This window comes from Saccopteryx bilineata, chromosome 1 (genome assembly GCF_036850765.1).
Source record: "Saccopteryx bilineata isolate mSacBil1 chromosome 1, mSacBil1_pri_phased_curated, whole genome shotgun sequence".
In the NCBI taxonomy this organism is placed as follows: Eukaryota; Metazoa; Chordata; class Mammalia; order Chiroptera; family Emballonuridae; genus Saccopteryx; species Saccopteryx bilineata.
This window is the reverse complement of record NC_089490.1, coordinates 377,461,656-377,488,014: the sequence shown is the minus strand read 5'-3', so window position 1 is coordinate 377,488,014 and position 26,359 is coordinate 377,461,656. Positions and strand designations below refer to the sequence as shown.

At 38.2% G+C, this 26,359-nt stretch overlaps 1 protein-coding gene and 1 non-coding gene across 3 annotated transcripts; one reads left to right on the top strand and one right to left on the bottom strand.

The window, feature by feature from the left end:
- Positions 1–92: 92 nt before the first annotated feature.
- Positions 93–25,700, bottom strand: EIF3M (eukaryotic translation initiation factor 3 subunit M). Of its 2 annotated transcripts, XM_066251216.1 has the most exons (12): positions 25,563–25,700; positions 22,642–22,774; positions 21,559–21,697; positions 21,094–21,217; positions 20,841–20,935; positions 20,061–20,090; positions 8,729–8,812; positions 6,983–7,082; positions 6,315–6,396; positions 1,517–1,660; positions 736–796; positions 93–283 (listed from the first exon to the last, which is right to left on the bottom strand). In XM_066251216.1, exons 1-12 carry the CDS (start codon positions 25,602–25,604, stop codon positions 163–165), a joined length of 1,155 nt encoding a protein of 384 aa, XP_066107313.1. In that variant the 5' UTR covers positions 25,605–25,700; the 3' UTR covers positions 93–162. The 2 variants fall into 2 exon arrangements, with proteins under 2 accessions (XP_066107313.1, XP_066107314.1); XM_066251217.1 differs by lacking the exon at positions 20,061–20,090.
- On the top strand, positions 20,069–20,172 carry LOC136321618 (U6 spliceosomal RNA). Its single transcript, XR_010728764.1, has one exon. It is a non-coding gene; the product is annotated as a U6 spliceosomal RNA (small nuclear RNA).
- Positions 25,701–26,359: the final 659 nt, after the last annotated feature.

The window sequence follows — 26,359 nt, the reverse complement described above, 5'->3', positions numbered from 1 at the left end:
GGCCCTTTGTAAGTTATTACTTTGTATACTCTGAAGATTGTGATTTCATTTCCTTTGATTTTGAGACAATAAATGTTCAGACTGTAGTCAAATTTCAGCTTATAATGTTTTACTATTATTTAGATACTTTTCCCCAAAAGAGAAAATTTATAGCGTAAAAATTCAGGTATCGGAAAGACTCAAAAGGCTGTTTTTCACTTTGTTCAGGTTTTGTTTCCAGGCATTAAGTGTGTCATACAGTTGCTGCCATTGCTGTTTTCCAAATGTCCGGTGTGTGCTATGACTAAAAATTGAAAAATTACAAATCGTTAGTCAACCTTTTATCCTCTGAGGTTCTTTTACAATACTATACACTTATATCTAATCAAAAGCAAGGTTAAATATAGATAAAAGGTAATTCAGAATTGTAAGAGAAAAATTAGCTTATTTAAAAAATATCTTGACTATATTGATCCTGAACTTTCTATTTTCCTGAACTACATAAGCCAGTGACAAAAGTCATTAGTATTCTAGCCAATGCTGAGCCATTAAATGAAATGTGCTGGAAAATAGGACTCTTTCATTAAATAAGCTAATCACATTCAGTCTGAACTTTAATAAAATTATGATAAATAGCAACTATTTAACTACAGTCAACTGATAAGAACACCACCCTGGTTCTCTAAACATTTCAGTGAAATAATCAGAACCAACTAAATTGTTCTACAAAATGCTGCAAAGGATTAAGTGTCTTACCTGACAACTACTTTTCTCTGGGTCTGATCAATTTTGCTGTAGACCATTTTTGTTTTCACTGCTGGAAAAAGATGTTTTACATGATATGTCATAATGAAAATTCCCAGGGAAAACAGCCAAAGGTATGAAACTGACCAAGTAAGCCATAATAAAACTACAGCTTTCCAATGTTATTTTACAAATGGGCTCTTTGAACCTAATAACATGATCAAACCAAGAGGAAGGTCATGCATTTATCCCATGGTTCCTGGGCCAATCTATATAAATACACATACAGTTTTCAAAAGGCTCTGAAAAAAAGTCCTGATTAATAGTTAAACCACTTATAACACAATTGTTGGGGAAGAATGTCTTGTTTCTAGGCCAATCATAAAAAACTGGTAATGGGTAACAGTTGTAGGACATTTACTATGTGCCAGGTACTGGGCTAACTGCTTTACCTGCATTAACTTAATCCTCCCAACTATAAATTATTTTTATATTCCTATTTCATAGAGGAAGAGCTAGTCTCAAACCCAGGTCTGAAACAAAAATCTAGGCTCTCAACCATTATGGTATACCGCCTAAAGGCTTTTGTTGTATATGAGGCAAGGCAAAAACCCCGTGGCAATTTATATCTTTACTACAGTTATAATCTGCTAATCTATTAAACCATGCACATTTACTACAAAAGAATATAGCTTTTCTATTGAATAGTTTAAGGCTCAGTTTCAAGATTAAAAATCTCATAATCCATGGGGTAAAAGACAAATAGAAAAAAAAAATGTTCTAATTGTTTTACCATCAATAACAAACGCTTCAACATCATCAGCTCCAATCTGAAGTTCTTGTTGCATTGTATCAAAAGAAATTTCTTTATTTTCTACTGCCATTCCCATAAAAGTTAGTAGTCTCATTTTTGCCATATTCTGTTCATGTAATAGTCCTGAATAACAAAACAGAAGTGAAGCCTAGTAAGTGGCAATACTAATAAAAAGATCTACACAATTACAATTCTTGTGTTAAATTGTGGAAGTCACTCTGTTTGAACACTTCATATGGAACAATTTTGACAAAGCTTATGTTTTCAAACCATAAACTGACCCCACAATTAAATTATGGTGTCTTGAAAATTATTATTCTAGAACTACATTAAAATAATTTTTTTAGTCTATTGATTTTGGAGGAAGAGAGACATCAATTTGTTGTTTCACTTTATTTATGCATTCATTGGTTGATTTTGTTATGTGGCTAACCTGGGATAGAACCTACAACCTTGATAAATTGGGACAAAACTCTAACCAACTGAGCTACCTAGCCAGGGCAGAACTATATTTCTTTAATCCTATAGTACCATAGATAATAGATCCAAAGTTAAGAATGGACTATAATATGGTATTTTTAAGCCCTAAAATTTTTTTACATCTAAACTTTTTTTTTCCTTTTTGACAGAGACTCAGAGAGAGGGATAGACAGGGACAGACAGAAAGGGAGAGATGAGAAGCATCAATTTTTCGTTGTGGCACTTTAGTTGTTCATTGATTGCTCTCTCATATGTGCCTCGACCGTGGGGCTACAGCAAACTGAGTGACCCCTTGCTCAAGCCAGATACCTTGGGCTCAAGCTGGTGAGCTTTGCTCAAACCAGATGAACCCCACGCTCAAACTGGCAACCTCAGGGTCTCGAACCTGGGTCCTCCGCATCCCAGTCCAACGCTCTATCCACTGGACTACCGCCTGGTCAGGCTAAACTTTTTTTTTTACATTTGTACATTTTAGGAGATAAAATGTTCAAAATACATTTTAATACCCTAGTCAGGGCACTCACAGGAAGCAACCAATGAATGCATAACTGAGTGAAATAACAAATGAATGCTGTTTCCCTTCCCCTTTCCCTCTCTCTTCCTCTCTCTGTCTCTTTGAAACAATAAATCAAAAGAAATTAAGCCCTGACTGGAGAGCTCAGTCAATTGGAGCGTCATCTTGGAGCACGGAGGTTGCCGGTTCGATTATCTGGTCAGGGCACATACAGGAGCAGCTTTAAGTTCCTGTCTCTCTCAAAAAAAAAAAGGCTCTCTGTTAAACAGAGGATTCCTTATCTACTTAGAATTTGTTCTGTGTTTTGCTGGTAAACATGGAGTTTTAAAATATTTTGTACATACTCAATAACAAAAACTACTTCTTGTCTCCGGATTTAATACTTAAAAGTCAAAACTGTAAAAGTGTCTTTTATCATTTAACATTTATAGGCTAAAAAGATTAGTAGTTAGAAAAAAATTAAACAGTATCATTAACAGGGATATTTGTTCTTTACAAGACATAAGTAGAAAACTATAGATAATTAAAATTTTTGCCTTATAATTTCTATTGCAGTATGCTGTTACAATTATTCATATCAAAACCAATTGTTAAACCTAAAAGGAAACTTAACAAATTACTTGGTCCTGATCTTTTCACTTAAAAAACAATAAAATTGAGGATAAAGACATTAAATGACTTATGTATAGCCACAAAGTGGCAGGCCTTGAAAACAGATTTATTTCTAAAATAACTAAGATCCTGAATATCAAAGTGTTTACCTGTTCCTAAATAGAAGTACTGAATTTGTAACACATCACATTCACTTGATTTGATGTAAACATTAATTTAAAAAAACAAGTTTTTAAAACATCTAGAATTACATATCCCTTTATCCTGAATATACAAATTGTGTAAATTAACCAAATGGTTGATTACCCTCTAATAATTAAGAGCCTCAAGTTTGTACTGTTAAAAAAAAAAGTTCTAAGCATTGCATAAATAAATTTGAACTATATAATTCATATATATATTAGCAGACTAGGGAAGCCATTAATGTAGAATATAAGGCTGTTAATTAGCTGTAATTATGATGCAGGCTTTCTATTTGGCACAGATTCAACAATAACACGATCACCATAACTCAAATGAATGAAGTACCCAAGTAAGTATTGCTAACCGGATTTAATGGAAATCTACAAGCATCAAAAAATCAATTAGTGCACATGAACCTAATTAACAAATGAAAATTAGATGCTGATTAACTTTCTGAAGCAAGAAGGTAGCAACTGGCTAACACCAGACTACATGTGAACATGTTAGGGCAATTCAAATGACACAGTATAATACTACTGTTAGCCCAAATTGTCAGTTAATAAAAAAAAAACATGTTTTGATAAACTGTTGACACCTGTGGAATCAAGACATTTGTAACCAGCTGTAATAAATGTTTAATAATATATCTAAAACTAAAAATATACACATTTAATAAGATGTTTTCTTCCAAGCATTTTTTACAAATTTCTAATGAAAGATTGTTAATTTGCATAGATGTTCAAGAAAGAAAAGGCTAAACAGTGAACTTGATTTCCGTTGGCACAACAAATTATGTTTTTCCTGTCACAGAGAACAAACACTAAAGATCTTTCTCAATATTTGCAAATACAAGAAAATTCCTTAACAGTCCCAGATCTGTGGGCATATATAATTCCCTTTTAATTTGTTAAAATGAGAAACTCCTCAAATTTCTAAAATAAAATTAAAAATACCCTTGAAACAAAATTTACTTTATTGCTACTCTTTGTGCAGTTACAAGCTTGCCATTAATCAAAAAGCTTACCAAAGGAATGAAAATTATTTCTAGAATAAATTATGTAAAACCAATTATCTAGAATACATGGGGGAACCTGTATTTAAAAACATTTCGAATTGATGTTTAAAGGCCTACTTCAAAACAAATCACCAAACTTAAAGCCTTTAGGACTCTGCTATTAAGCCAGTGAAGTATGAGTTAGACTTGTAAGAACCTGTGCTTTATTTCATGAAAGTAGAATATTACTTGCAAAGAGGAAGTCACAGTGTTCTGTGTCATATTTCAATTTTAAAGTTATAAAGAAAATCTAATTTTATGGAAACATTTATTCATTACTAATATGTCAAAATCTTAATGCAGTAATAAAAAAATGTGCATCATTGAGCAATTTCTGCATTGTCACCTACCCCTGCCTTAAAACGCTGCAATATAGAAAACGTAATTTTAATGCATGGAATAGCTTATGAACCAGTGCTCCTTTGAAACAGTCAATTACACATCAATGGGGGAGTGTCAAAGTGTTAATTACTACTCCTTTTTCCTCAGTGAGTAAATAAAGAGGTTGCTGACATTAACATTCCATCACATAGCTTCATGCCACAAAACAAATTAACTGGTACAGAAGGTGGTTTTCTGGGTCTAGTGCACCTGGCATAGCATTCTACACAAACATACTCACATCTACTTTATCTTGGTGTATTTCAAATATCTTATTATGTTCACATAATTCAATCTTGCACAATTCCAATGGCTACACAAAATTTACAGGTGACAGAAATTACTGATTGCTACACCGAGAACTAACAGTATAATCAAAGTAGATTATAAATATAGTCTTTACGTGTCAAACAACCAGAAGACTAACAATTCAATTTTAAGATGAAAAATATATAAGTGTATTTTGATTATTGCCAAGTAAGAACAGAAAACACCTTAGTTGCATACTTCAATTTCAAAGAACTGGAGTTGTAGAACAATTTAAACCTGTTTAAAGATTTTCTAAGTTTTCTTATTGTAATTTTAGTATGTTAAAGATGTAGTTTAGAAGGAAATTACTGACTATATATGGAATTTGCTTGCTTAATAAGGATGAGTAAGATTCAATTCAATTTTGTAAACATTTACTGAGCTCTGATGCCCTAGAAAAAATGTCAAAGGCAAAATCATGAAGCTAAAACTTACTCTGCTGTTTTTAACCAACTGTAGTTAGGAAAGTTTCTCCTATCATGCAGAATCACTACAACTCCATTTTTAACCCCATCTACAGCCTCACTTGACTAGCAATACCATATACATACTTGCATAATTTGTTAATTGGGGGTTAGGAGTATGCACTGAACATAAAACACTATATCAGAGGGGATAAAACTGTGTTACTAGGGCTTAAAAAAAAGAAAAAACCCACCAAAACTATAAATCACCATGCCTATGAATGAGTAAAAGTCTTTTACAAAGAAATAATTTTATTTTAAACAAAATAAATTTAACTATATTTTGTCAGCTTTTAAAATGGGTGCTTCTAAAACTATAGTCAAAGTAATGGTGATCCTTTAAGTTGTTTTTCTGTTCCATTTCCATTCCAAAAATTTAAAAAATCTCTATCAATGTAACTGTTAATACTGAATCTTCTCGAAACACCTGCTTCTTACTAGAACTTTACCCCAGAGAATTACGGTACAGTAGAGTTGGAAGGGCCTAAAATCCAACAAGCTCTTATGCAGAGGAAAAGATGCCCAGGTTTTGTGACTCTTCATTTCATGCTCTTTCTGTCACAAATGCTATCTCCTATCCCTTTGTGGTTCCTGATTCCCAGTTCATTCTGAGTTGTCTTTTAAACTACCTACACTTTTTTGTTTGTTGCTATCCATCATACACCACTGGTCAGGGAAATCTACACATTAGGCCATGATTATATTTGCTGGATCTCACAGTACAAAACACATTCTGATCTCTCCACTACCCCGCCAAAGAATAAACACCCCCAAACTTACCAAGTGAATCTATGAAGTCTTTATTATTCTGATAAAACTTGACATATGATGCCAATTTAGCACTCACAAAAATGGTTAAAAGCTATATAGAGACAAAAAATAAAGATACAATATTCAATACAGAATAAAAATTTATAGCTTAAGACATTTTAAAGACTGACTTCTAGCAATAAAACTATTTCTTTCAGTACAGAAATTTCAATGTTTGATAATATTACTACCTAAGCCATTTCTTTAGTAAGAGTCTCTTAGATGAAAGAATCAGTAAATACACTGAGCTCTAAAGATGGTGGTAATGGCATAGTACAAATAGAAAATAACCCAAAACATATTTATACTTGCACTTGAAAAGGATGTTAATGTGTTTTTAAATATCAGATTCATCTTCTTAACTGGGGCTAGCTGACACTATATACTAAAAAGAAATTTGTATTATCTAAGTTCATAATGGCCAGGCAAGTGAGGAGATAAAGGAAAAGGAGAAAGAACAAACTGTGTTCAGTGGTTAGAGAAAAGCTGGTCCTAAATTTCAATCTGTCCCTGATATAAAAAGGATAACTAGTTCTCTTTCCAGATCTAATAATAGTCATGTTCATTAATACAAAGTAAAAGAGTTCTGCAAATTTAGGAAAAGAGAACATTTTTCACATTAAAGATAAACTACTTACATCATGAATAAGCTCGCCTTCCAAAAACTTGACAGGTTTTAAAGTAAGAAGATGGTCAAAAAGAAATGCATTTGGGTCTTTCAATGCTCGCACGATACACCTTAATTAGAAGATAAAAATCCAAGCTAAGTCTTGAAATCCAGGTATGTTCTACCGAGTTTGCAGAATGAAATATATACACTTAATGCAGTAAAATATCTTAAGAGTTCAATATATACAGCATTGGAAAAGCTGTAAGATTGAGGATTCAACAGGCCAATAGTCTACTTATCAAGTATATATCTGTTCTAACAAAATAGTAGACAAAAACATAGTTGGAGAGAAATTACCACAAAGTAATCAAAGAATAAGTAACACAGCCGTCTATAAACCTTACCATATGCCGGACACTAAGGTAAGTGCTTTACACGCATGAACTTATTTAATCCTCACAATACCGTGAGAGACATAGTTTCATCATGCCCATTCCATGATCGACACAACAGGCTCAGAAAGAACTTGCCCAGGAAAAGCTCATTAGTGTTGGAGTATTTCAATGCAGGCAGTCTGACCTCAAAGATCTTTTTCACTAACTACTCTTTCAACTAACTACTCTTTCACTAACTCTATCATGTACATGTCCTTGTGAAGCAATAACCCTGTAAGTTATCATTTGTTTCAAATTTAAAGAACTGCCCTGGCCGGTTGGCTCAGTGGTAGAGCGTCGGCCTGGTGTGCAGAAGTCCCGGGTTCGATTCCTGGCCAGGGCACACAGGAGAAGCGCCCATCTGCTACTCCACCCCTCCCCCTCTCCTTCCTCTCTGTCTCTCTCTTCCCTTCCCGCAGCCGAAGCTCCATTGGAGCAAAGATGGCACGGGCGCTGGGGATGGCTTCTTGGCCTTTGCCCCAGGCGCTAGAGTGGCTCTGGTCGCAACAGAGCGACGCCCCAGAGGGGCAGAGCGTCACCCCCTGGTGGGCGTGCCGGGTGGATCCTGGTCGGGTGCATGCGGGAGTCTGTCTGACTGTCTCTCCCCGTTTCCAGCTTCAGAAAAATACAAAAAAAAAAAAAAAATTAAAGAACTGATTCTGTTCTTATTGCTAAGTCATTCTTCTTATTAGGAAAGGGCTAATTTTTAGCAAGCCACCAACTCTTCCTTAGCTACATACTTTAATAAGTTAAAATTGACCTAAAATTAGATTTTTCAAGTTGGGATTTTCACCCTCATACCAGCAAAATACCCCAAACAGCAAATGCCATGTGGCTAGCTCACATACAACCTATAGTTCTTCCAGTTTCAAATCTTGAATGTTTGTCTCTCCATTAGAATCACCACAGAGCACACAGTATCACATGGTTCTAGAGCATTGGTGGATGCAGACATGATTTGTTTTTGTTTTCTGATTGAATACTGTAGCTCAGTGGTCCCCAACCCCCGGGCCGCTACCGGTCCATGGGCCATTTGGTACTGGTCCGCAGAGAAAGAATAAGTAACTTACATTATTTCCGTTTTATTTATACATATTTAAGTCTGAACAATGTTTTATTTTTAAAAAATGACCAGATTCCCTATGTTAAATCCGTCTAAGACTCACTCTTGACACTTGTCTCGGTCACGTGATACATTTATTCGTCCCACCCTAAAGGCTGGTCCGTGAAAATATTTTCTGACATTAAACCAGTCCATGGCCCAAAAAAGGTTGGGGACCACTGCTGTAGCTCACCACTAAGCTGCTGACTGATCATTAGAACAGTGTGTTTAACATTACCTGTGGGCATCAACTCGAGCCTGGGAAGCATTGTCCTCCGTGTAACTTCCTAACAATTCAACCATGACTTTTGAAGCTGCATCACTAAAAAGAAATATTGCTTTAAGAATTTTAGAATATCATTATTGCCATTCATTCATTAAAAATATTTAGTATGCCAAGTATTGTGCGGATGATACATACAATGGTGACCAAGAAACACAAGGTCCCTCTCTATGGGAAAAGTCAGGGAACTCTCCTACTAGGTAGGAGAGGGAGACAACTAATAAGTACGTGCCATGAAGGAAGAAAATGGTGATGTAAGAGTAACAAAAGCAGAAATGGGAAAGAGGGGGCTACTTTATACAGAATGAGCAGGTGAAGTCACCCTCTCTCTGAAGAAGAAAACATTTCAACTGAGATAAAATATATAAAATAATCAGCCCTGAGAAGGGCTGGAGGTGGAAGGTGGGGGCTAGAGGACTACTTTCCAGGCAGAGGGGAGAGCAAACAAAGGCCCGACCAGGTGGGAAGCTTTGTGTCCTAGAAACTGCCAGGACCATATGGCTGAAGTTGAGCCAACACTGACTGTTTATATAACTCTACCAAAGATATTCTTCCAATCAAAATGTCCTTAAAATTATGCAGATAATCAATTTTAACTGCAGTAAAAAGTATGAAATAATTAAATGCATTCATTCAATTTGAAATTAGAAAATGTTTATCTTCTCCCTTCATTTCTTCTTGTAAACAGATGAATCTTTAACCAGTTATATAAAGCTTTGCTAATAAGTAGAAGTCTTTTTCCTCCCTTTTTTGTTTTGTTAAAACACTTTCCTCTGCCCATATCTGGATTCATCCTGGATAAAATCAGTAAGAGCTACATAATTTATTTTTAAAGGTTGAATTATATTCTAATACTAAGGTTTATTAAGATATATGAATATAATTATAGGAGTGGTTAAGTGGTAACCAGCATCTTAAAGGTAGTAATTAATAGAACTGTAAGAATTCAAAAGAAAAATTTAGAAGTCTGAATTCACAAAGACCAGTACACAGTATCTGACATATAATAAGGGCTCAAAAAAAGTTAGTTTGTACTCATCAACCACCAACATGTATAAAAATCACAAAGGGGCACCCCTAAATGTAAGTATTCTTACTAAAAGAGCAAGGCAAATCTCAGAATTCTATTTAGAAGCAGGAAAAAATTTTTTTTTCTGTGTACTAAGCAAAAACCCATTCCTGCCGTGGCCGGTTGGCTCAGCGGTAGAGCGTCGGCCTGGTGTGCGGGGGACCCGGGTTCGATTCCCGGCCAGGGCACACAGGAGAAGCGCCCATTTGCTTCTCCACCCCCCACCCCCTCCTTCCTCTCTGTCTCTCTCTTCCCTTCCCGCAGCCAAGGCTCCGTTGGAGCAAAGATGGCCCGGGCGCTGGGGTGGCTCCTTGGCCTCTGCCCCAGGCGCTAGAGTGGCTCTGGTCGCCGCAGAGCGACGCCCCGGAGGGGCAGAGCATCGCCCCCTGGTGGGCAGAGCGTCGCCCCTGGTGGGCGTGCCGGGTGGATCCCAGTCGGGCGCATGCGGGAGTCTGTCTGACTGTCTCTCCCCGTTTCCAGCTTCAGAAGAAAAAAAACAAAAAACAAAAAAACACACAAAAAAAAACCCATTCCTAAAATTTACATTAGTGGCACGACAGAAATTCAGTGTTTGTTTATTTACTTTTGGTGACAGAGAGAGGGACAGATAGGGACAGACAGACAGGAAGGGAGAGAGATGAGAAGCATCAATTGTTCATTTCGGGACCTTGGTTGTTCATTGATTGCTTTCTCATATGTGCCTTGCAAGGGGGGGGGGCTACAGCAGAGTGAATGACCCCTTGCTCAGGCCAGTGACCTTGGGTTCAGGCTGGTGAGCTCTGCTCAAACCAGATGAGCCTGCGCTCAAGCTAGCGACCTCGGGGTTTTGAACCTGGGTCCTGTGTCCCTTCATGTTTTAAATAACCACCCTCTTCTAGTTCCCTAGGTGGGGGTACATTCATCCATGCAGGGCCCATTATGTGTCAAGTTTGAGATGCCTTTTGTGTATGTGAATGAAAATGATAAATAGGAATAGATATTTGGAGTTCAAGGGAGAAATACAGGAGATAAAAACTTGAAAATTATTAGCACAGAGATGGTATTTAAAGGCACAAAACTAATGAGAGCATCAGCTGGGTACCATCAGAGCATGCGTCAAGGGTGTAAGGGGCTGTTGCAGTTTTCTCATGATTGGAAACACGGGCAATTTTAGTAGGTGAGGGCAGAGGCACTAAGTGTCCTATAGTGAACTTAACAATCTAGCAATACAAAGAAGTGTCCCACTCAAATGCTTTTGGCACTCAGCCTCCCCAAAAATCACAGCAAAAAAAAGATCAGGCCCTGGCTTGTTGGCTCAACTGTACAGTGTCAGTCAGGCAAGTGGAAGTCCCAGGTTCAATTCCTGGTCAGGGCACACAGGAGAAGCAGCCATCTGCTTCTCTACCTCTCCCCTTCCTTTCTTCTCTCTCTCTCTCTATCTTTCCCACAGCCAGGGCTCAAATGGTTTGAGCAAGTTGGCCCAGCCACTGAGGATAGCTCCATGGCCTCGCCTCAGGCATTAAAATAGCTTAGTTGCTGAGCTACGGAGCAGTGGCCTCAGACGGGCAGAGCATTGCCAGTAGGGGGCTTGTTGGGTGGATCCTGGTCAGGGCACATAAGGGAGTACGTCTGTCTGCCTTCCCACTTCTTACTTAATAAAAACAGAACAACCCACAAACAACATGAACAGGGAACAAATATAACACAGCAGAAAAACCCAAGGACTGAGTTATTCCAATGTTTATAGAAGATAAGGAGAAACCACAAATTAGAGAGGAGTTGTGAATGAAGTAAGAGAAGAATCAAGAGAGGGTGGTAAGCCTGACCAGGCGGTGTTGCAGTGGATAGAGTGTTGGACTCAGACGTGGAGGACCCAGGTTTGAAACCCCAAGGTCACTGGCTTAAACACAAGCTCATCTGGTTTGAGCAAGGCTCACCAGCTTGAGCCAAAGGTCACTGGCTTGAGCAAGGGGTCACTCGTTCTGCTGTAGTCCCCAGTCAAGGCATATATGACAAAGCAATCAATGAGAAACTAAGGTGCTGCAATGAAAAACTGATACTTCTCATCTCCCTTCCTGTCTGTTTGTCCCTATCTGTCCCCCCCTTTCTGTCATAAATAAATAAATAAATAAATAAATAAATAAATAAATAAATAAATAGAGGGTACTAAAAGCCAATTGAAGAAAGTGTTTCAGAATAAAAGACTGGTGATGTCAAAATTTTGGCTGACTGAGATAACTCCTTTATTTCTCCCCTTAAAGTTACAAGTCAGGCAACCATAATTCAACAAAGGACAACTCCACTCAACACACAAACATGTCTGAGAGAGCCACACATTAAGACATCTGATGGTAGGTGTACTGCACGCAGCAGAGGTGGTTGGTGGGGCAGAGGAAGGACAGGCACAGGGGCTACAAATACAGTCTGGTACCTGCCCAGCCTCAGCTGATGTGGTAGTGGTGAAGGAGCTGGGCTGCAGCTCTCACACGGCAGCCTAGAGCATAGGAGGAACAGAAGCAACATTCCTGACTGAGTAACCAATGCCACTGAGGCTAACCTTGGTGATGGGGGTGGAGAAAGGGCACAGCAGTGTGGCAGCTGCAGAGTGGTGGCCACCATTACCAGCAAAGCCAAGCCACAGAATGACTCCTATCCCACCAGTTGGAACCAACTCCTCACAGTGGAACCTGGTAGAGGCAGCACTGGGAGTTGGCAGGCCAAGAGCCACATTGCTTACCACACCCCACCACAAGGGTGGTGCCCTGAGACTGAGGCAACCTGGACATAAATGAGCAATTTCATGACAAGGAAATACCCTCCCACTGAGACCATGGAGGTGCCAGTACACAGGTAAGAAAGAAAAAACAAAAGTAGTGTGCTATAACACCATCTACGGGAAACAAATGAAAGGCCACTACTGATCAACCTGCTGAATTGCTAAGAACAAAACAATACTTAAAAAAAAAAAAGACAAGTTCACTACCTCAAATGTGCAGGCAGAAAAACAATCCATCAAGCACCATGAATAACCAAGGTAACATGGTAGCTCAAAAAACAAAATTGAGTCTCCAGAAGCCAAACTCAAAGACATGGAAGGCTGGGATTTAAATGACATAATTCAAGACTGTAGTTATGAAAAATACTCAAAAAGATGTAAGAAAACTCAGAAAGGTAGTACAATGGATTCAGGAATAAAGTCAACAAGCAAAAGGAGTACTTTGCCAAAGAGACAGAAACTATATAAAAAATAATTCTGTAACTGAAAAAAAAAAACAGATGAAGAATGCACTAGAGAGCATTGGAAACAGAGCAGACCAGATAGAAGAGAGAATCAGTGAGCTTGAAGACAGAAATCTAGAAATGACTCAGGTTGAGGAAAAATGAGAAATGAGAGTTAAAGAAATAAAGAACTCTATGAGAACTATCTAGACTCCATTAGAAAGAGCAACATAAAAATAATGAAAACACCAGAAGAAGATGAGAAGAATGGAATAGAGAACCTATTCAAACAAATAATTGATGAGAACTCCCGAACCTATGGAGAGAATTAGATCCTCAAATTTAAAAAGCTAACAGGCCCTGGCCAGACAGCTTGGAGCACTGTCTCAAAGCACAGAGGTTGCCACTTCAATCCCTGGCGAGGGCACATATAGGAACAGACTCATGTTCCTATTTCTCTCTCTCTCCCACTCTCACTAAAAATCACAAATTTTTTAAAGATTAAAAATGAAAATCTAACAGAACACCTAATTATCTTAATGCAAAAGACCTCTTCTAAGACACATTAAAACTATGAAAAGTTAATGACAAAAATTCCTTAAGGCAGCCATGGGGGAAAAAGACTAACCTCCAAAGAAAACCATTAGATTATAAGATTTTTTTCAGTAGAAACCTTATAAGCTGGGAGAGTGGAATGAAATATTCAAAATACTGAGAGAGAAAAACCACAAGCCAGGAATAATATATATAGCTCAGTTATCCTTTAGATATGAAGGAAGTCAAGACTCTCAGACAAAAAAGCTGAGGTTATTTACCAGACTTGTATTACAAGACTTTGAAGGGAGCTCTTCTACCTGAGACAAAATGTAAGCAACATGACAGAAGCAGGAGATTGCAACCCTATTTCAGTATAGGGGATCAAACAATTATAATAAAGGTTAAAGAGGGGTAAAAAACCTTTAAAAATATATAAATAGTGTAATTTGGAAATGAAAACACAGCATAAAAGGTATAATTTGTGACAAAAACATAAAAGGGTAGGAAGAAAAGAACTTGCAAAGGTGAATGAAGATAAAATGCAATCAGACGAGGACTAGTGTATGCATGAAACGTTTTATTACACAAATCTAATGATAACAAAAAATACAAATCTAGAGCTGAAACGTAATATTAAAAAAAAAGGAAAATGAGGGGAAAAAATCACAGAAAACCACCTAACTAAAATAGCAGACAGAAACGCAAGGGAAAAAGAAACAAGACACAGAGCTAACAGAAAGACAAAATGGCCATAGTTAAGTCTTCATGTATCAATAATCACCTTAAATGTAAATGGACTGAACTCATCAATCAAAAGGCAGAGAGTAGAAGGATGGTTTAAAAAATAAGACCTAACTGCCTGACTAGTGGTGCCACAGTGGATAGAGCATTGACCTGGGATGCTGAGGTCCCAGGTTCAAAACCCCAAGGTCACCTGCTTGAGCATAGGATCATCAACAGGATTCCAAGGGGTCACTGGCTTGGCTGCAGCCTCCTGGTCAAGGCACATATGAGAAAGCAATCAATGAATAACTAAGGTGCTGCAACTATGAGTTGATACTTCTCACTTCGCTCCCTTCCTGTCTGTTCTTCTCTCTCTCTCTCTCAGAAAAGAAAAAAAAATTCTTAGAAATGAACCATGAAGACCCAGAAAACCTAAACAAACTAATCATTAGTAAGAAAATTGAAAAAGTAATAAAAAAACCTTGCTAAAGTCAAAAGACCAGGACCAATGGCTTCACACTGATGAATTCTATGGAACATTCTAAGATTTAATACCTATCCTCACCAAAAAATTGAAGAGGAGAAACTATTCCCTAACTCATGAGGTCAAAATTACCTTGATACCAAAACCAGGAAAGGATAATACAACAATAATAGCAACAACAACAACAAATTATAGGTCAATATTGCTGATGGACATCCATGCAAAAACCCTAAACAAAATACTAGCAAATCGAATACAACAATACATTAAAAGGATCATACATAATCCCAGGTATGCAAGGATGGTTCAACATAGGCAAATCAACCAATGTGACACACCACATTAACAAAATAAAAGATAAATATGTGATCATAGCAAGAAATGCAGAAAAAGCATTTAACAAGACAACATCCAATGGATACAGAAGAAGTATCTCAACATAAAAAGGCCATATATGACAAACTCTAAGATGATATACCAATGGTGAAAAACTAAAACCTTTTACTCTAAGATCAGGAACAAAACAAAGATGCCTACTCTCACCATTATTCAATATAGTACAGGAGAAGTCCTAGCCCAGGGGTTGGGAACCTTTTTGGCTGAGAGAGCCATAAATGCCACATATTTTAAAATGTAATTCCGTGAGAGCCACACGAGCCATACAATGACCCGTTTACGTTACACATTATCCAATAAAAATTTGGTGTTGTCCCGGAGGACAGCTGTGATTGGCTCCAGCCACCCGCAACCATGAACATGAGCAGTAGGAAATGAATGGTTTGTAATACATGAGAATGTTTTATTTTTTTTTCTTTCTTTTTTTTTTTTTTGTATTTTTCTGAAGCTGGAAACGGGGAGGCAGTCAGACAGACTCCCGCATGTGCCCGACTGGGATCCACCTGGCATGCCCACCAGGGGGTGATGCTCTGCTGCGACCAGAGCCACTCTAGTGTCTGAGGCAGAGGCCACGGAGCCATCCTCAGCGCCCGGGCCAACTTTGCTCCAGTGGAGCCTTGGCTGCGAGAGGGGAAGAGAGAGACAGAGAGGAAGGAGAGGGGAGGGGTGGAGAAGCAGATGGGTGCTTCTCCTGTGTGCCCTGGCCGGGAATCGAACCCGGGACTCCTGCACGCCAGGCCGATGCTCCACCATTGAGCCAACCGTCCAGGGCCTGTTTTATATTTTTAATGTTATTGTTTTTTTTTTTTTTATTAAAGATTTGTCTGCGAGCCAGTTGCAGCTATCAAAAGAGCCACATCTGGCTCGCAAGCCATAGGTTCCCGACCCCTGTCCTAGCCAGAGCATTCAGGCAAGAGAAAGAAACATAACGCAACCAAATTAGGACTATTTCAAATGACGTGATTCTATACATAGAAAACCCTAAAGGCTCCACCAAAAGACTATTAGAAACAATAAGCAAATACAGCAAAGTTGCAGGATACAAAATCAATATACAAAAATCCATTGTATTCCATACATTAACAATGAAACACCAGAAAAATAAATGAAGAAAACAACCCCATTTTCAATTACTACAAAAAGTTTGATAAAATACATAGGAATCAACTTAAGAAAGGAAACGAAGGACTCATACACTGAAAACTATAGACACTTTCAAAAGAAACTTAAGAATACATCAAGAAATGGAAACAAATTCTGTGTTCAAATGTTGGAAAAAGTAACACTATTAAAATGGCCATATTACTTAATGCAATACACAGATTTAATGTAACCCCCATCAAAATCCCAACGGCATTTTTCACAGGAATAGAACAAGTAATCCTCAAATTTGTATGAAACCACTCAAGACCCCAAATAGCCAAAGCCGCCCTAAAACAAAAGAACAAAACTGTACTTCAAACCATACTACAAAGCTACAATCATTAAAACTAGAATACTAGTGCAAAATCAGACACAGACTAACGGAACAGAAGTGAGAGTCCAGAAATAAATGCACAGAGGAGCCAAAAACATTCAACAGAGAAAGACAAGTCTCTTCAATAATGTATTGCAAAAGAATGAAACTAGATTGCTGACACTATATAAACAACTCAGTGAATTAAAACACTGAATATAAGACTTGAAACAATAAAGGTAAACACAGGTACTAAATTTATGGACCTTGGTCGCAAAGGGGTTTTTGTGAACTTGACCCCGAAGACAAGGGAAGTAAAAACAAAATTAAATGAAATGGGACATCAAACTAAAAAGCTTCTGCATAGCAAAAGAAACCATCAACAAAACAAAACAGGTAACCAACCTAATGGGAGAAGACATTGCAGACTACACTTACAATAAGGGACTAATATCCAAAATATATAAAGGACTCACATGACTCAAAAACAATAAAACAATCCAAATAAAAAATGGGCAGAGGGCCTGAACACTATCAAGGAAGACATACAGATGGCCAACAGATAAATGAAACGTGTTCGAAATCACTAGTTATAAGGAAATGCACATGAGATACCACCTCACACCTGTCAGAATGGCTATTATCAATAAGATAAGAAAAAGTGTTGGAGAGGATGCGAGAGGGAAACCTCCCACACTACTAGTGGGACTGTGAATCGATGCAGATACTATAGAAACAGTAGGGAGGTTCCTCAAATTAAGACCAGAACTACTGCCTGACCTGTCTACTACTGTCCAGTGGCTAAAGAAGCATTGCCCTGGAACACTGAGGTCTCTGGTTCAAAATCGTGGATTTGCCCAGTCAAGGCATATATGAGAAGCAACTACTACGAGTTGATGCTTTCTGCTCCTCCCTCCCCATTCTCACCCCTTTTCTCTCTCTCTCCTCTCTAAAATCAGTAAGTAGAATCCTAAAAAAATTTATTTTATAAAGGCTAGAATTACTATGACCCAGCAATCCCTTTTCTGGGTATCTACCTGAAAAATCTGAAAACACTTATCCATACCCTTATGTTTATTTTAGCATTATCCATAACAGTCAGGTCGACAGATGACTGGATCACACACACACACAAATACTACTTAGCCATAAAAAATGAGATACTGCCATTTTCGACAACACAGGTGGATCTTAAGAGTATTATGCTAAGTGAAATAAATCGGATGGAAAAGTCTGTGTATCACTTTAAATGTGGGATTAAAAAAAAGTAACAAATGAACATGCAAAACAAACAAAAAACTCCTCATAGATACAGACAACAGAGTGGTGGTTACCAAAGGGGAAGTGGGGTGGAAGAAGAGAAAGATAGAAAAAGATGTCAAATACATGGTGACCGAAAGAAACTAGGTTTTGGGTGGTGAGCGCATAAGAGTATACAGATGTTGTATTATAAAACTGTACACCTGGAACTATATAATATGTTATCTACTAACCAGTGTTACCCCAATAACTCTTTTTTTTTGTTTTAAATAAGGAATGGGGTACTGGCAAGGTAGCTCGGTTACTTAGAGCATAGACCCAACATGCTGAGGTTGCAGGTTCGATCCCCGGTCAGGGTACATACATGAATCAGCCAGTAAATGCATAGATAAGGGAAACAAGTAGATGTTTCTGTCTCTTTCCTTTCTTTTCTCTCTAAAAATCAATCATTCAGTCACATAAATAAATAAGGAATGAGTGATCATCTGTGACAAATGCAGAAAATTTCTAAGAGTCAAACTTTGAACATGTCTAGGTGAGCAGATTTTTACTTATGTCCTACTATTCTTAATTTCTCTGAGAATTAGCTTTGGAATTCTTTAGAACATTAACATCAGTTACTTCCTTACTACATTTAACAGACTGAGGATCCAGCAAACAGCAATTAGAGAAATCATTCAATAAGTAGTAATCATCTGAGACAAAAACTAGACAGAGGGAAATAGTCATCATTTTAATTTACTGTACCAGACAAAAGACACTTTTTTTTTTTTTTTGAGAGGAGGGGAGATAGAGAGGCAGACTCCAGCATGCCCCCTGACCAGGATCCACCTGGCAACCCCCATCTGAGGCCTATGCTTGAATCAACTGAGCTACCCACAGCACCTTAGGCTGACGTTCAGACCAACTGAGCTATCCTCAGCGCCTGGGACCGATGGTAGAACATATCAAGTCACTGGCTGGCTGTGAGAGGGGAAGAGAGAGAGAAGGGGGACAGGAAGGGGTGGAGAAGCAGCATATGGTCACTTCTCATGTGTGCCCTAACCAGGAATTGAACCCCGGCCACCCACATTCAGGCTGATGCTCTATCCACTGAGCTAATGGGCCAGAGCCACTCTCCAACAGTTTTTATGTCCTCCATTTGAAATGGTCTCTGTTATAAACTACCAAGTCTTACCACTTTATTGACAACTGGCTGGAATGCTGCCACAGCATGCCAGCATATAATAGATAGTAACTGCTGCCTCATAAAAAATAGGCTGTTAATGTAAGATCCCCTGCTTATCTTTTATAATAAAATGTTCCAACTTTTAAAACAAAAATATTGTTAACCCTTTTAGTGAGTTTATTTCATGCTTGCTGACCCCAGGAGTGAGTTTTTTTTTTCCCCCAAAAAATGAAATTAGTTCCAGTTCCAGTTTTATTAACTTAAAATCATGTTTGTTTGATAGCCAATTTATGGAAACAAGAACATACATTTGCCTTTTTTTAATGTTGCCTTACACTTTTTAAAATAAAAATTTTTGTAAGATTGTACTCTGGATGGTCAGGAGGCACGAGGACACATATGAACGTTCATACTACTCAAAGAGTTAAATTAAATGGTCTGCAAAGAAAAAAAATAACTTAATAGAAACTTATTAATCTTGTTGATTCTAATAAATACCCTAGTACTGCAAGTCAGTATAAAAACTATGTAATCAAACGAAACTGAACACTAGATTACTTACTGGATATAAAGAAGAATAAATATTTTGGAAATGAAGTTTGCTAGGCTGTATAGAAGCCTTAGAAACCCAAGATCTTGCAGAAACCCAAAAGGTATTCATTTCATAAAATCTGAGAAGTATCGACTAAGGGGCATTTGTTTATATGACAGGCTTTGGCTGTGGAAACTGACTGATAGCCCACCACCACTATTAAGCAAAAGCAACAGCACTACTCTGTACTAAGACATCAAAGACCATTAAATAACTTAGTCTCATTTTAGACAGCTTTGGGATTAACAGGTGGACGATTTTTAGAACAAAAACAACTTTTGCTTTTTAAGAAGTTAAAAGATGGGGAAACCACTTGAAAATTTCCAGTTATCTTAAATAGGTAAAATTTACAGAAACATTTTATATCCACTCCATGGAGAACAAAGTAGAGCAAAAAGACTCACCCTACTATGTTCGCTTCGGCAGCACATATACTAAAATTGAACGATACAGAGAAGATTAGCATGGCCCCTGAGCAAGGATGACATGTAAATTTGTGAAGCGTTCCCATATTTTTTATTCATGTCACCTTATTCATAAGCATAATATTGTTTTAAGTAAGTTCTCTTGGAAATGTATTATAAGCATTTAAAATGTTAAACTTATTGTATAAGAGTACTACATTCCTCTCACACCATCATAAACACTTGATATCAAGAAATCTTTCAACATTTGACAATCTAATAGATCAGGGGTCCCCAAACTGCGGCCCCCTAAGGTCGTTTATCTGGCCCCCACCGCACTTCTGGAAGGGGCACCTCTTTCATTGGTGGTCAGCGAGAGGAGCATAGTTCCCATTGAAATACTGGTCAGTTTGTTGATTTAAATTTACTTGTTATTTATTTTAAATATTGTATATGTTCCCGTTTTGTTTTTTTACTTTAAAATAAGATATGTGCAGTGTGCACAGGGATTTGTTCATAGTTTTTTTTACAGTCCGGCCTTCCAACGGTCTGAGGGACAGTGAACTGGCCCCCTGTGTAAAAAGTTTGGGGACCCCTGTAATAGATGAATATATTGTTTAGATTTTTATTTCCCTGAATATTAGTGTGATTGAATAAATTTTCATGCCTGCAAGATAAATAAATTAAAAAAAAGACTCACCCTACTTGTCTTTAAAAAACTAGCCCTCAGCTTGTCATTTTGCCTGTTAAGTTTTAAGTTAGGTCATTAATTCTGAATACCTTTTCTTGCAATCCACAAGTGCCTCATAAAGTAGCCTTAAAAGGGTGTGTTTTTTTTCAGTGGTGAGGTTCCAGTCAGAAATCCATTTTCTAACCTATCATGAGATTGACAAAAGGAGGAAATTTAGTGATACAGCTGATTATATTTTCACAATTTAAAATACAACATTTAGAACACACATATTTGCTACTTATTTTAGTTATAACACTACACTACTTATAGGCAGAACAAGTATCCCACATAATAATTCACCTGATCCAGCTCAGTTGGAATGTACTGGATGGCTCCACAAGACGCTGCCACTTTAATGAGGCTGCAGTACACCGTGTATCTTACAGGAGTATTCTTATCCATGCCATGGAAAAGGTTGCTTAGCCTGGTTAACAAACAAGTAATAAAAGTTATGAGATTGGTAACTCTGGTGATTGAGATTGATCTCTCACAGCAATCCCGAGATACTGTTAATTCCACATTAACCTGACACCTATATAATTTTATTAACCAATGACACCCACTAAATTCAATAAAAATGTTAAACAATAATAATGTATTACAAAGAGTGAACTGGGGCACAGAAAGGTTAAGTGACTTGTCTAAAGTCACAGAGCTAATACGAGCCACAGCTGACAGTCAAGTTCCAGAATTCTTGCTTTTTACCATCAAATGAGAGTGACATAAGAGCCCTGGAAAACCTAGCCTCTTTCGTTCTTAACTTACAACTGCAGTCTCAGAGAGGGGCGTTCACCTTCCCGAAATTTGACCAGCTTTTCACAGAGGTTTTCAATCAGAGCTTCTTGCTTTTCCGGTTCCAGGATCAACAGCAGGGATACCACGCTGTTCATCACGCTTTCAACATCTACATATGTATGAATAACAATGATAGTATAATACTTAGTGTACCTAGTTAAATACGTATTTCCAGTACTCAAAGACCATTAAACATAGACACTTTAAAAAGATGTACTCTAGTTACTGTTAAACAGTTCTAAAGGCCCCTTTCCTTAATTGACATGTTACACTGAAACTACAGTATACATGCGTTCACTAAACCAGCTCCGCTGTACGCTAACATTCAGTAAACAACTTATACATTTTATTGAAGAAGAAAATTATGACCTAAGATTTGGTTTTCAATCAGTAAAACAGAAGATTGATTTTTATATGCCTACATATGGTTTCAATTTTTGTTGCCAAGATATTCAATAATGTGGAAGTTATTGGTTAGGTCTTAGGCTAGGATGCTTTCCCAATTGAAGAAAAAAAAAACCTGTACATACAAACTGAAAAATTGTTTAGAAATGAAAGCTGTTTACTTTCTGGTTGGGTCACTGATTTTTGGAGTGTACAGTATTAGTCATATAACAATTTTAATCTCAAACCTTAACTAGAGATTTCAGGACTCCCAATTTTTAAAATTTCCCATTTTATTTTAATAAATAGGGCATCAGCCAAATTATTAAATGGCTTTTAGATGACTTGTTATTGTATCCCATTTGACATTAAATCTTATGGAAAAGAAAGAAGTGCTTTGTTTTTTTCTTCAATTCATCCTGAAATAATCGGTAGTTAGTGTATGTAGTAACATTCGAAAAACATTCCTGACATAAAAAAAGATGTTTTCTCAAAATGGGCTTACTTTATTGGTATAACAGATTAGAATAGACTGAAAGTATGTGCAAAGGTAAGATTAGAAACAAGAGTGCTTAAAAGTTCTAAGGACTGAAACAAAACAAATTCACAAGAAAATTTAAGAAGCAGGTTCTTTACTATTAGAAATATTACAAAAAATAAAAAACAAACCTTTATCATCTTCCTTAAGACATACATCACAGGCTTCAATAATTTGAGCTAAATCTACATGAAGTCCACCTTCTGAGTTCTCTTCTGAAATTTCAGCTCCTTTAGATTTTAGGTAAGCTCGAAGCTCAGCAGCCTATCAAATCAAACATGACTGTTATACAGCTATAAAACAGACTGCAAATGACAGAACACAAGGTTTCAAACCATTCTGTCCTGTTTCTGAAAAGGTAAATGGAGTGCTGTATTGAGGATGACTTGACCTCATCTCCTGTCACAGCCCCACAGGTTTTCCTCTACGGCAGTGGTCCCCAACCCCTGGGCCACAGAGAAAGAATAAATAACTTACATTATTTCCGTTTTATTTATATTTAAGTCTGAATGATGTTTTATTTTTAAAAATGACCAGATTCCCTCTGTTACATCCGTCTAAGACTCACTCTTGACGCTTGTCTCCGTCACGTGACACATTTATCCGTCCCACCCTAAAGGCTGGTCCGTGAAAATATTTTCTAACATTAAACTGGTCTGTGGCCCAAAAAAGGTTGGGGACCACTGCTCTACAGTACTCAGTGGCTACACAGACCCGTTACGGCCCACATGGAGCACCTTCAGAACTTCTCGCACATCACCTATAACTTGCTGAAATGCCCGTATATAGCAAAAATCTCTGTAATATAACCCAAAGCCTTATTGGGGGATGTGGGCTGGGATCTGACATGGTCAATTCAATGTTTGTTTTAAAGAATAATATTTCATTGCTCTCAGGTATACAAAACCCAGCTACTTATTTGTTCTACACTGCTTATAAAAATTAGGGGATCAGGGCGCATGCAGACACTCTAGTACTTTGAGACTTTTGTATATAGTGCATTTTCACCAATGAAATAAAAGTTGGTTTTGCATCTAATTTGCATAATTAAACAACTTTCTTTGACTTGTTGCTTGCTTTTCTGATGTTCTTGTTTAATAAAAAATAATCAAATGCTTTTTTTATTGCTTCATAGTCATTTCTGAAATATCCCCTAATTTTTGTGAGGAGTATACTAGGAAATTGTTTTTAATGCAAATGTATATATTGGTAAGAAAGCACCATTGGCCCTATACAACTACAAACTACATTCAGCATTTAGACATTTTCTACTAATGCATACTACTACTAATATATATATATGTGTGTGTATACACACACAATTAGTACATATAATACTGAATAACTCATTCATTTCAGAACTTGGTATGTATGGCAGCCAAAGATGAACGCAGCTGGTATTTAAGATAATAAAATGAGGAACTGAAGTAGGGAGAGGCAAGGACACCATGAGTAAATGGTTAGGCACCACATTTTCTAAACCCACAAACAGGTTTCGGCTACCTAAGAGAAGTATATTAAATCTGCAGATCTGATGGTACTGTCTTAGAGTATAGTAGCTTCATATATGAGTTGGTAGTAAAACATTTCATAAAACAGCTGTCACCCTGTCAGCACAAAAATACCAGCAGAAAGTATACTTCTATATGAAAAAGAAAACAACATGGTCAAAAGGTGTGTGTGGGGGGGGCAGTTGTTAAGCTTCTGCTTTGTAGACACAAAGTGAAATTTTTCTAGTAACTATTCAATCAAAAACAGTTCATTGTTTTTAATCTGTCATCCTCACTGCTCACAAATAGTGGTTTTGGAGCAGTACAAAGAAAAAGAAATAAGGATTCTGAACTCCATTTCTTAAATTTAATCAAACAAAGTTTTATCAAAGTTAAAACTCCTGGAAGCAGGTGATTACCTATTTACCTGAAACATGAATTACAAGCATAGTATCATAACCTCACTAGAAATGACACTTTAAAACTAAAATGTGATCAATAACCAGAACTTCCTGCATTTACAAATACTTTTCTGTTAAAAAATACTTTTTTTCAGTAACTTAACTCAACTGTTAATAACATGCTTCCATTACCAATGAAATCCGCTTTTTTCCTGTCATTCACATCTTTCTGTACTCAATTCCTTCCCCAGACTTGTTTACTTTAATCTTTTTTTCCCCTTTTTATTTCTACTTCTTATTTTGCTCTTCAAGGTTGAGCACCTGCATTTCTACCAGGGCAGGAAGGGGGAACGGAGGGTGAATCACATCTGCAATTCTAAAAGTACAGTACGTTAGAATAGCAATGATATCTTCTACGGAAACCAAAATGTCCAAGTTAGTAGAATAGCAGAAAAATACAAAATGGTAACACGACTTCATAAAATAGTTTTCAGTTCTGCAAAGTTAACTTAGAGAAGGTCCTTTCAGGTTTAGTTTAACTCCCACCAACTACGGGTGAACTTGTTACGGGGAAGAGAGCAAACCCCCAAACGGAACATTTAAACATGTTAGGCCAGATGTATGCCTATGTGGAATAGACGTTTTCTATTCAGATACAGACCTCACCCTAGCACAGTAAGAATATAAAATATGTTCTATATACAAAATAAGCCATTTGTGCCTCTGTGATTCCATAACATCATTTTGATCTTCAGTAAAATAATTATTTTTCCATAGACTGCTGACGCTAAGTATTTGCCACCTTCCGCTGAGGATGTGGCTCCATTTGCGAGACGGAAGCAGATGCCATTCCTTGTGAGTCAAAAAGTAGTGTCGTCAGAAGTGACTGGCTGAGAAAGTACTGACGCCGACCAGGAAGCTGGCGGGGAGCCTCGGGCCCAGCGTGGGGACCGCCGGCCGGCGGGCTGGTGCGATTCCAGGCCACGAACGCGCGCCCGTGCCTCACGGCCTCTCCACTCCCACTTGTGGAGGAGGGAGCTGCGGCTCTCAGCCCTAAAGCCGGGGCGGGCGGCATTCCTCCCGCCCGGTCTCAACTCGGCCCTTCACACCCCTGAGGTCACCCCAACCCCGCCCTGGCGGCCGAGCGTCCTCGAAGCACACCTGATCTTCCTCACTGATGTCGATGAAGGCCGGGACGCTCATGGTGAAGGGCCAGGCGCAGTGGACACTGCACTCGCAAACCACGCCGACCGGAAAAGGGAGCTGACACACTCAGTGGTGCCTCACAACCGCTTCCGGGTCACCTGGCGCTGGCCTTGAGGGGCGGAGTCACTGGGAGGGGACGGGCCACGGGCCAATCCCACCGCACGCTTTGGCCGTAGTTGGGGGTGGGGCGAGCGTGCCTTCTGGGGCCTGTCCCTACGTATTCTATGTGTCCCGTACGTTACAGATGCATCACTTAGCCCACCCTTCCCTTGAAGTCTCGAGACTGTCGGGTGAACGAGCATGAATTGTAATCAAAACAGTTGTTCCGTTCCAGCCTCATCCCCCTTGCCAGTCTCTCAGGCCGTCTCTGACGTTGCTCCCTCCAGACGCTTAGCCCTGCCTCCCTTTACACGCCGCCGAATCTAACTTCCCCTTGGCGGTCCCGAAAGAGCCTTCGGGGTATGCATTCGTTGTTGAGTCTGATAACTTCTTTTTTTCGAGTTATAATTGCACCCATTTTCAGCCTTTATTTAGAGAAAAACTAGCAGGCGGTGTTCTCTGCGCTGGGGGTACCGCGGCAGTGGCTTTTAAAAGACACTCTCCAGTGCAGCTTACAGTCCTGTGGGGACACTAAGAACAGAAACATTGCAAAGTGATTGGAAAGGCAGTCCTGAGTGGCATCATGTTTTACAGCATGGACTCCAGAGTCGAATTCCTTAGGACGGAATCCCTGCTGCACCATTTGATGGATG

Bases quoted from the DNA above. Each gene is read 5' to 3' on its own strand.
- EIF3M (XM_066251216.1), bottom strand. From the start codon at position 25,604: ATGAGCGTCCCGGCCTTCATCGACATCAGTGAGGAAGATCAG. The intron at 21,698-22,641 runs GTTTGTTTTTTA...ATACATATGTAG, and splicing joins TCTTAAGGAAGATGATAAAG to ATGTTGAAAGCGTGATGAAC. The intron at 7,083-8,728 runs GTAATGTTAAAC...CTTCTAATTAAG, and splicing joins GCTCGAGTTGATGCCCACAG to GTGTATCGTGCGAGCATTGA.